The 11,553-nt window shown below is 41.2% G+C and overlaps 1 protein-coding gene across 8 annotated transcripts; it reads right to left on the bottom strand.

Annotated features, from left to right (window-relative positions):
* Positions 1-1,651: 1,651 nt before the first annotated feature.
* Hnrnpa2b1 (heterogeneous nuclear ribonucleoprotein A2/B1) lies at positions 1,652-11,005 on the bottom strand. Of its 8 annotated transcripts, XR_003487718.2 has the most exons (14): positions 10,786-11,005; positions 8,167-8,202; positions 7,959-8,069; positions 7,354-7,500; positions 6,947-7,157; positions 6,561-6,662; positions 6,379-6,459; positions 5,778-5,840; positions 4,963-5,082; positions 4,621-4,743; positions 3,967-4,049; positions 2,902-3,127; positions 2,485-2,620; positions 1,652-1,980 (listed from the first exon to the last, which is right to left on the bottom strand). XR_003487718.2 is itself a non-coding variant. In XM_027429615.2 (12 exons), the coding sequence occupies exons 1-11, from the start codon at positions 10,789-10,791 to the stop codon at positions 3,988-3,990; spliced, it is 1,062 nt and encodes a 353-aa protein (XP_027285416.1). In that variant the 5' UTR covers positions 10,792-11,005; the 3' UTR covers positions 1,655-1,980; positions 3,967-3,987. The 8 variants fall into 8 exon arrangements, 5 of the variants coding, with proteins under 5 accessions (XP_027285416.1, XP_027285417.1, XP_027285414.1 ...); XR_004771055.1 differs by lacking the exon at positions 2,902-3,127; XR_003487719.2 differs by lacking the exon at positions 2,902-3,127 and having other exon boundaries at positions 2,548-2,620.
* Between the last annotated feature and the right edge of the window lie 548 nt (positions 11,006-11,553).

The following is an 11,553-nucleotide window of genomic DNA, read 5'->3' as shown; positions in this document are numbered from 1 at the left end:
AAATGAAAGTTAAAAAAGAAAAAAAAAAACTGAATATACCAACAGTAGGGATAAACAAGAATCCAGATAGATTCCCAGCATGTAGTTAGTTTCAGATGACCCATTGCTCAAGGGCACTGCAAAGTAGCCATACACACAGAAAACCCAATATACATCCTGTATTTAAAGGAAATCTTTGAACACATCTTGAGATTTGCACTAATCTGATCCCTCACGTGCCCAGCCAGTCAACCCGCTAGTGTGATCACAGATGAGATTTGTCTACATGTTTACAAGACCATTTGGGGGCTCTTTTAACGGATAGGCTGATTATGCCCAGTAAAGCGACGATGGCATGGGACTTTTATCAAACCCCCCCAGCTCCATATTTCTTTGAAGTCCATAGATTAAAAATTACAGCTCCTGCCTAAGTGCTAATATACCTTGACCAAACCAAAGGTAATAGTTTTGCATTGTCCCTTTGTAATACAGCCACATGTGAATAGACGAAACACACCCAAGATTGCTTCCCATTTGTGTTATCTTTCATAAATGCCATTACCAGTGAAAGGGCTTAGCGAGTAAATGAACACCCTTTGCCAGAGTGCAAAGTTGCCACCAGACAGTCCACCAGACTTTAAATTCCTAACTATCAGGAAGACTCGGCATTAAAAGCTATCATACAAGTCCCAAGTTCAGTTCCTGGAGGCACACCTATGACAGGCAACTCCATCCAGCTCCAGGGAACCCAAAAGCTATATGCACAACAAAAAGCTAAAAAGCTCTATGTACAGTAAAAGCTAAAATAATGTCAACAATCCTTTCATACTAGTCAGCATGAAACCCCACATGATAAAAGTATATGCTTAGTCCCTTACCTTCCACAAGCCACAACCATGCATTAATTTTCCTTTCACGGCATTACCTTTACTGCTTTAACAATGCTTTCTTTGTAATTGTAGTTGAGATCCTAACTTTTTAAAGTAGTTATTTTCTATTTTTTTATTTAAATTAGAAACAAGCTTGTTTTACATGTCAATCCCAGATCCATCTCCCTTCCCTCCTCCCAATATATTTCTCAGATCATCAAATTTGAGGGTACAGAGGGGGATGAGCTCTCAGATTTACCAACTTCAAATTCCCACAGGGGTGGGATTAAGGGCACACACATCATATCCTAGCCACTTCTGGCTGTTAGCTACTAGAGTCCACCAGATGTAAGAGCTCACACTTACTAGTCACTGACTTACCTGTATTGTTGCCTCATTATGAAAATCATTTTAAGTCACCAAGTCCCGTAAGTTTAAACCAAAACACCGAGTTTAACCACTTGCTATTCAAGTGTAAACAAGAATTCACACTTGGCAAGACTTTTCTAGTGCACATACAAATTAGTATCACTCTACCTGGTTAAAATTCATGGTTTCAACCTTAATGCCATTATTAATGTTCAACATAGTTGTAGCAATGTAGATATCATAATAAGGAATATTTTATTAGGGACAGCAAATAATGCCTATTAACGCTTTTCTCATTTGTCTAGTAATATTGAATAAAAACTGTAAATGTATTTTGTGCAAAACTAATTTAAAATTTAAAGGGTTGGCAATCTTGTAGACAACTGGTGTCGATAGAACAAGATTCACACTTGTGTGTAAGCATTACACCACCGTTATTTGGATACAAAAGTATTTATTTTATAAAACTTGTACTCAAAATAGCTTTTATCTGTCTACTCACAAATCCTATTTTAAAACATAATACATTATCCTTAGCTAATTTGATGTTAACTCTTTACAAACAGTACTCATTTCACTTTGTAATTTTATCAAGAACCTGTACTAAATCAAGATTTTTAATCAGAAAACATTCCCTTTTATCTTTAAAGTGCTTCTTAAAGGCACCAACAAGAACTACTTTCAGATGGTACAGAATTTCTTATTTCTTGAAGACTCTGTGGTTGACCACTTCTTCATTAGTTACCTGCAGCAAGACACCTTCCTGCCAAAGGAAAAAAAAAGTATCTGAAGAAGTTTATCATGTTTGTCCAAAGAACCTAAATAACTTCAGTGGTGGTTTTTATGATTAAAGCAGACTCACTGATGTGTATAAGCCCTGAGTATCACAGTTCTGGAAAGGCAATAAAGCCTAGAAGTCAGAGGGTAGTTTCAGGAAATGAATTTCCGTAGCCAACCTACAGCAGTTTTGGGTAGTACAATGGGCAAAATAACCACATTTTAACCCAACTATTTAGTACAGGGTATACAAAAGGGTTTCTTTTTATTGTTGCACAAAAATTTCTTATGTAGTAAAGACACTATCCTTAACCTGTCATCCTCATCCTGATAAGCATGTAAAATTTAGAACCATAAAGTAATAAACATAATGCCTTTTAAATGCCTAGTTGACTCAAACTGCTTGATCCAGGACAGGTGAATAAAATACACAAGGGTGGAATGATAGGTAAATCTCATTTATTGAACTTGCAGCCTAACTTTTACCTACCATTTTACTACCAACACCACTGAAGGAAGCAAGAAAAGCTTTATTAATGATCACTTGGCTTGCCTCAGCTGTTGAAATGAAGCACTTTACAGTCTTTGTGGCAGCAGAATATACTTGTCCATGGTTCATATCAATGCTAAAATTCCAGCAGGGAAAAAAATGATATGTTAAGCACCTGAATCTTCATGAAAGGGAGGGGGTGAGAAAGAAGGAAAAAAGGGAAAACCAAAATAATAAGTAAATGACAGATTGGAAAACAGGGTTTATAAAATTATCTTGAGTTTATTATGTTAAACTCAATTTATAAAGCTATGTTAAACTACATAAGAACCACTATACTGAAAAGACCATTGAAGAGTTTATTAGTTTATCTTTTAGGGAGGAAAATTAAGAAAGAAAAAGTAAATAAGATCTTACCTAAAGAAGTTTAACTGAAGCTTAGAACTACTTTGCTCTACACCCTCAGCTTTCGTTGGCATCCTTATCAACTACTGTAGTTTAAGCTTTGTAGATACAGCACAGTTTCTTAAGACTGGCTGAGCTTAGTCGTCAAGAGTTCTCTTGTACTAGACCTGTGTCCCTGAAGAGTACCTCGCTGGGGTTATTTCCTTTCCTTGCATTGAAGAAGCAGCATCTAAAAGATCTAAAAAGGTGTTTCTCCTTGCAGAGATATCCCTTAAGTTAACTAGATAATTTAATCCTGATGAATTGCAGACAACACACTTAAAACTGACCAGCATTTTATCTTACACAAATACAACAACAACTTTGCAATGGACCTTAATTATACTACCCACTCCTTAACTTATTTAAAATAAAAAGTCTATAATTACACAATTTCCTTTAGAATTATTTTATTAAATCATAAATGTACAACAGCTTCTTAACTCTACACACGCACTTAAATTTTTTAAAGGAAAAACGTTGTCTTATTACACCATGATCCTGGCTAATAGCTTTTCAAAACTTTTGAGAAAAATCTTAAAAAAGGTTTCACATGTCACCTGAAACTTACAAATTTAACATTATCAAAGAAGGAATGCTTCTACACTCTTACAAAGACCACTAGAAAGAAACAACAATTAAAAAGCTAAGAAACTGTCTCAAAGGCATTTTTTACAATCCTTCCTCCACAGTAAGGTAATGTTATTAAATAATCCAATCCATTCACAAAATGGCTCTCTGCATCTGCTCTGGTGTCTTCTGCCATATCACTGCATATTTATGCATGACTGAGATAAGAGTTTCCTTAACATTGTTATTTCGATAACCTGAAGCTGTTCTGTTACCTCTGGGCTCTCATCCTCTCCTATTTATACAGTGAAGCCTGTTTCAACAGAAGTAAAGAGTAAAAAAAAATAGGTTATGAAATTATCCATCTAACCAGACTTTAAGGAAAGATAACATGATCCTAAAATGCTTTAACTCCTGCAGCTAGTTCTCCCAAGGTAATAATAATTGTAAAACTCAAAAGCTACTTACCCATGGTAAATAGGAAGAAGCTCAATATCGGCTCCTTCCACCATAGCCCCCACTTCCTCCACTTCCTCCAGGACCATAGTTTCCTACGATTGAAATAAGGAAGCAAGCTTAGCACAAATTTTGGTTTTATGACAGAGGGGGGTGTCTACATAGAGCTGCCTGTCCTGAACTTGCTATGAAGACCAGGCTGGCCTTAACTCAAAAGAGATCCTACTCCTTGTGAGTGCTGGGATCTGAAAGGTGTGTGATGTAACACCTACCATCTTCTAAATATGTTTAAGCATAAACAGCTTTTAAAAATTTGGATCTCACCTCAAAACAAAAGCAAAAAAAAAAATTATGTTAAAAGACGCTTCTTCAACAAGCTAAATGGCAAGTTATCGTACTTGAGACATGGTTTCATGTTTAGTACATTAAAGACCCTGAAAAACTTATCCTCCTGCCTCTATTTCCCCTCTTGCCATGTAAAGGTGGACCTATGTAGCTCCAGGTCAGCCTGGACTACATAAACCCGGTCTCAAAGAACATTATCCCTGCCACCCCAATCAATCACCTCTAACATTATACTTCAGATGTATGTTAACAATTTTATGAGCAACAGAACCGCTTAACTTCTATACCTCAATTGCCTAGATGTATTTCAAGTCTTATTACCTCCACCATATGGTCCTCCCATGTTCCTGCTACCACCAAAGTTTCCACTCTTCATTGGGCCATAGTTAGAAGGTTGCTGGTTATAATTTCCAAAATCATTGTAATTTCCACTTCCATAATTTCCTATGAAAGAATTAAGAGTATCAGCTAATAGACCTCTGAACTATTATAAGAACTAAACCATAACTGAGGTTTAATTTTTAGGATAAATTTTCTACAAAAATCAAAGTATATGGTACCTATCTATAATCCTACAATTTAAAGCATCTAGGTGACAATAAAAATAAGTGTCATTAATTCTAATCCAAATTCCAACATAAAGGTTGTAGATGAATTTATTACCTCCTCCATAGTTGTCATAACCACCTCCGTAGCCCCCACCCTGGTTGCCATATCCAGGTCCTCCACCACCATATCCTCCTCTTCCTCCTCCATAACCAGGGCTACCTCCAAAATTGCCACCTATTATAAAATAAGCCTTTAAGTAATTGCTTAAATTTTTACAATTCCATTTGAATTGTCTTTATTACACTCATTTCTGGTTTTTCAAAATACAACTTTTTTTATAAGGTTAATTATTTTAGTCTATTCTAGTCTATTTACTCAAAGGTAAAATAACTATTCTTGAGCAAATGTTTCAGGGTCACAAACCACCATTTAAAACAACGTAAGGTAACCTGTAATACCATTACTATATACTTTGAACCAGAAAATATTTGAAATTCTTATGCTCTGCAGTTTGAGGAAGAAATATGGGGACAGCATTCAGGCAAGATTTAAACTCTGGCAAGCTGATCTCTTAAGTTTGATATCAACTTGGTCTACATAGAGATCATCTAAAAAAACAAAATTTATAGGCTATGGATAAGTCCCTTAGGTAAAATGTTATCCTAAGGGGATCCACCTGTACTCTTGATATTCCCCCATAACACACAGACCTCAAAATCCCAACATTTTAGCTTTTCTACAAAGTGCAATCCCCACCTAGCTACAGGCATGCTTTGCTTAGCTACAAAACTCAAGAGTGCATTTTTAAAAGCCAAATAACAATTACACCCAAGTACGGACAGGCAAAATAAGTGATACACATATTTAATAAAGCACAAAGTATACTAGTAAATATATTAAATAAATATTAAACTCTCAATGAAACTAACCTCCAGGTCCTCCTCCATACCCATTATAGCCATCCCCAAATCCACGTCCACTTCCATATCCATCTGTTTAGAAAAAGTAAAGTTACACTTATTTTTCTCAATATTTTCTATTAGTATCTCAGAATGAGGGTGGCTGAAAATCTTAACCAGTTTATTCATGGGGGGGGGGGTATGTTAACTGCATCTTACTACCAAAGCAACTCATTTTTTAAAAACCCCAATTGTTAATAAGAAAAATTATTTTCTTAATATAAAGGTCTAAAGTGCATCAAAACTTCTAAGTCACAACATTCACACAAACTATAACCTAAGAAGAAATAAATTATCTACCAGTTTTGACAGTTTTTTGGGGAGAAACAAAGACTTATGAACAGTCTAGTGTTTATATTGAATTCAACGTGTGTGCATGGCTGAGGAAGACACTTAACTTCTAATCCTCCTGCCTCTTGTTCCCACATACTGAAATTAAGGTGTTAGGGATTCAACATTAGGCTAATAGCACCATACATGCTCAGCATGTTTTACCAACACACAACACAGGACATCCTAAATCCGAATAAAACCATTCCATTCAAAAATCATGCCCTTTAAAAACACTCACCAGAACCCCCCCTGAAGTTGCTTCCTGGTCCTGGTCCAAAATTGCCGCCGCCACCACGAGAATCACCAAAACCAAAGTTTCCTAGGATATATGTTTTGATTAGTAGCAAGCATTCAGACAAAACCCATCAAATGTATATATACATATAAAATACACAAATCTAAAAATGTATGATTTCTTACCTCCTCGTCCACTCCTAGAACTTTGGACTTCTTGCATTTCTTGTCTAGACAATGCCTTTCTAACTTCTGCATTGTGACCATTGATGGTGTGATATTTTTGCACTGAAACAAAAACAAAAAAACTGAATCATAAATACATTCTAATAAGCAATTTTTCTTTTGGTTTTTCCAGACAGGGTTTCTCTGTGTAGCTTTGGAGCCTATCCTGGCACTGGCTCTAGAGACCAGGTTGGCCTGGAACTCACACATATCCGCCTGCCTCTGCCTCCTGAGTGCTGGGATTAAAGGTGTGTGCCACCAACACCCAGTGCAATCCTGAATGTTTTAACAGGCTGTTAATACACCCAACATTTTATATACAACCACTCTTATGCCTAGACACTTACATACAATTTTATCCACAGGATCATGGTCATCAAAAGTAACAAAGCCAAAGCCTCTTTTCTTCCCAGACTGCCTATCAGTAATTATTTCAATAGTATCAATTTTCCCATATTCTTCAAAGTAATCTCTAAGGTGGTGTTCCTCAGTATCCTCTTTAATTCCACCGACAAACAGTTTCTTCACAGTCACATGGGCTCCTGGTTTTCCAGACTCCTACAACAGATAGTGACAAAGTTATCTGACAGAAAAAACAAATACACAAATTAAACCACCTTGAAAGCACAAACTTATACTTCAGTCTTAGGACAAATTCCTTCAGATATAGCAATAGATTTGAAGTTAAGTCCTAGAAAGTCATGTACAAAAAGCTAGTACAACCCAAGAAAACCACTGAACATATTTTGCTCACCTCTCTTGCTACAGCACGTTTTGGCTCAACTACTCTGCCATCAATGGAATGAGGCCTTGCAGCCATGGCAGCATCTACCTCAGCCATGGATGAGAATGTTACAAATCCAAATCCCCTTGATCTTTTGCTTGCAGGATCTCTCATAACCTTTAAAACCAAAAGATGTCAGCATTAATTTCAAGGTAGTTATGAACAAACCAATTGGTCTTTTTTATTTTTTTTTTTTTTTTGGCCAGGTGTGGTAGCACACGCCTTTAATCTCAGAATTTGGAGAGAAGAGTTCGAGGCTAATGTGGTTGGTTACAGAGACACCCTGTTTGAGAGCCCGCCCCAATGTCCTTTTTTATATACTAATTTCCTGTATGATTCATCCCAACAAGAAAATTATCCTTTTTGGATTTTTGGGAGACAGGGGCTTCTCTGTGTCTTTGGAGGCTGTCCTGGAACTAGCTCTTATAGACCAGTCTGGTCTCAAACTCAGAGATCCGCCAGACTCTAAGGGCTGGGACTAAAGGCATGTGGCACTGCAGGCTGGCTCAGCCCAAAATTTATGCTTAAACTCAACCATACTAAAACCCACAGTCAGACTTTCACATTTAACGTACCACACAGTCTGTGAGCTTTCCCCATTGCTCATAGTAGTTTCTCAAACTTTCTTCTGTAGTTTCAAAGCTTAAGCCACCAATAAAGAGTTTGCGGAACTGCTCCTTTTCTCTCTGTAAAGGAAAATACCATTTCAATTTTTATTTACATTTTCTCTTTGTATGCAGGAAATTAAATTCTTAAATATGAGGTGACCTGCTGGCAGAGTACCTTTTTCCTCTCCAAAGGAACAGTTTCTAAAGTTTTCTGGGGGGAAAAAAAAAACTTACATCAAATTTAAACCATATGTTAAACTGCATATTAGTTGTGTTACACCAAAAATTGCCTCAGCTGAACTATGCAAGTTTTAAAGTCACTAATATTTGATCTAACTTTAATTCATATAAATTACCTTAGCTTACACTTTCTTAAAAACCTTTGAGAAAAACCATAACCAACTCTGATTTAAAGGGTATCAAAGAATTCTTATGAAATTCTTTATTAAAGTCTACAACTCAAGCACAGAACTTTGCTCAAACTTATTTTTTTAAATTGAAAAAAAAAAACCCTGAAATTTCGATATCCACTGCTTAATTCAGGATTCAATTTCAGAGTAGTGGCAGATCTGCCTTTCCTTAAACTGCCCCCCCACCCTGGAGTTAGACTAACTATTTCAATGGGGGATCCTTCAACTCTGAAAGAAGTTCCATGAGTAAAGTTGAACACCAGATATACGCACCACCTCAAAATAGTTTTCTTTTAACTTAGCAAAATTTATTCCATCTAATTTTTTGGGAGGCACTCCTTGTCTGGTGTTCAGGCTACAGTACTAAGAAGCACACATTTATCTACAGTTGCTATTGCCCCAACAGTTACTTTACATTTTTTTTGGAGCCTATCCTGGCACTCGCTCTGGAGACCAGGCTGGCCTCGAACTCACAAATATCCGCCTGCCTCTGGGATTAAAGGCGTGCGCCACCAACGCCTGGCTTAACTTTCCTTTTAGTAATTAGTGGCCTTCTGACAAATCTCTCAAAAATTTCCAATAGTAATTTCCTGAAGTAAATACTAAAGTTGTGTTATTACTGACTTATAAATAAAACAGCTTAAAAACCAAGATGCTTATAAACTGGGTAATACTATCCAGGACCTGTCTTGATTGCATAACAAACTGAAAAGACAAAATTCATAACACACAAAAAATTTCCACAACTCTTATTACAACCCAAATCTATTAAGGTTCCTTCAAAAAAAGTCTGTAAAAATTTTGTTCGATGCCCTTTCTCAGGTTCTGAAATTTGGAGAAATTGAGTAGACAAAATAGGTTAAAGATTAAAATAGGACGTGTAAAATACTTAGTATGACTGGAAATCCAAGTTTCCAGGCAATTCTAGATAAATGTCCACAGATGTGCCATCTTTAAATTCAAACTGTAAGCATAAACTTACCATTTTTAATGTCACTAACAAAAAGCAAAAGCTTATTACTTACCTCATAGGTTTTTCCAAACTTACCCGACGTCCACTATCGATTATAAACAAGGTTATTTTATAAACGTGCTTAGGGTCAAAGAATATAACCAAGTAGACCCCTTTAATTTGAAACCTTATGCTTATCAATGTAATAATCAACCATTTGCAAACATAAATCAGAAAAAAGCAAATGACAAAGTTCAAATACATTGTGTCCCAAATAAAAGTTTTTACATAGCTAGGTTCCTGCGTTAATACTGGACTGTTCCATGCTGTAATCAAAGGTGAACTACGAAAAGTTATTTTCTCTTCCCTAACGTGACCATCACGCGTAAAGATCTGTTGTTTTAGGAACAAATCCTGTGGTTCCCTTTAAAATCCTCATAATCTGAATTATTTCAAACATCAGGATCCTTCAGGAAAATAAACATACGCAGCAATAAAAAAATATCCCTCCGCCCAAGATCACCTTCTAACTACAGCTGAGCACTCTGGGCTTCCTTTTACAACTGCAGACTCACAAATCGCTTAATTAAAGGAATTAGGAGCCAGCTCGGGGAAGTAAAATGGTTTCTTTGCTGCAAGGCTGCCTTCAGCAGCAGGCTCAGGCCCGGATCGCACTCCTCGCCCGGGGCCTGCGCCGGGAACCCTTGCGGAGGCCGCCGCCACCCCCACCCGGCCGCGCACACCGTGTGGCTCGGGAGCGCAATGGCGCCATTTCGTCGAGGGGGAAGGAGGGCGGAGCGCCTAAAACGAGGTGCGCAGGACTCCGAGATCAGAGCTCAAAACACCCCAGATCCCCCTCGGAACGCCACCAAAACGGGCCGGGGACAAAGGAAACCAGCTAATGGCTCCCACGCGGGGGGGAAGGGGCCGAACGGGCAGAGCCGCAGAGTGCGGGACGCGAAAAACCGCTGCGAGCAAGGAGACGGGAAAATGGCGGCCGCCAAATCCGGTTCCCGGGGGGGAGGAGGGAGGGAGGGGGAGGGAGCCGCGCAGAGCCGCTCCAGGGGACCCGGTGGCCGCCCGAACGAACGCTCCGCCGCGCACACGCCCCGGGCCCCGGGGCCCGCGCACGGCCCGCGGGGGAACCAGGCCGGCCGGGCTCCCGCGCCCCTGCGGAGGACGAGCCGCTGGCCGCGGCCGGGCCCCATCCCCCACCCGGCTCAGGGAAATGGCGCCGGGCGGCTGAGGGCGGGGAAGGCGTTCGGACAATCGGGCCTCCGCCAACGACCCTCTCAGAGCCCCCGGGCCAACCGCCGCTCGGGCGGCCGCTCTCCCTCCCTCCGCCCGCCCGCCCGCCGCGGCGGTGGCCGGCTTCCACGGCGGCCTCGCCATGCCCTCGCCAACAACAACTCATTGATTTCAAACCCGTTACCTCCATCGCGGACTCAGTCGCTTCAGCCCGATTTCCCGCAGCCGAGCGAGATGAGAAAGACCTCCGCGGACGCACACGCACGGGACTCGTCCTGACGCTGTGGGGGGGGAAGAGCAGCCGCCGCTCGAGAAACCGCGCCGCGGGGGAAAGACCTGCACACAGGACCCGGCGCCGCTGCTACTGCCGCTGGAGCCGGGACCGCCGCTTTTCTAGAACCTTCCCCCCACTAACGCGTCTCCGCCTACGTCAGGCCGTTACGCAAACGTCCTAACCGCCGCCAATGGCGGGAAGGGCCTCGACACGCCTTTTGCGCCGGGTGCGTGCGCCCTCCCCCTCCCGGGATAGCGAGGCCGCGTTACGTCACTTGCGCAACCGCGTTTGGTGAATTGCGGAAGGCTCGCGCGCCCAACGTGTTACTACGTCCGGAGTGAGGTCCGGCCCTCCCCCCCCACACCTCCGCGCAAGGAGCCGGAGAAACGGTCGCGCAGTTTGAAATTAACGCTGCCGGGCGGGGCTTGCGTCGCCGCTCAGGCGTGAGGCCCTCGTCACCCCGGCCGCACTCCCTGCGGCGACGACGCCTTCGCCGATCCTCGCTGCGGGCCTCTCGAGGCGCGCCGGCCTTTGTTTGTTTGTGCCCGTCCCCCAGGGGGGGTGCAGTCCGAGCGCGGCTGCCGCGGCGGCACCCGAGGCCCTGGGACCCCCGCGCCCCGTGAGAGGCGGTGCTCAGAAGCTCCCCAGCCCCGCAGGCCCCGGGGCGAGGAGGTGGGC

Source organism: Cricetulus griseus, chromosome 8 (genome assembly GCF_003668045.3).
Source record: "Cricetulus griseus strain 17A/GY chromosome 8, alternate assembly CriGri-PICRH-1.0, whole genome shotgun sequence".
NCBI classification, from domain to species: domain Eukaryota; kingdom Metazoa; phylum Chordata; class Mammalia; order Rodentia; family Cricetidae; genus Cricetulus; species Cricetulus griseus.
The sequence above is the reverse complement of the archived record's forward strand: the minus strand, read 5'-3'. Positions and strand labels throughout refer to the sequence as shown.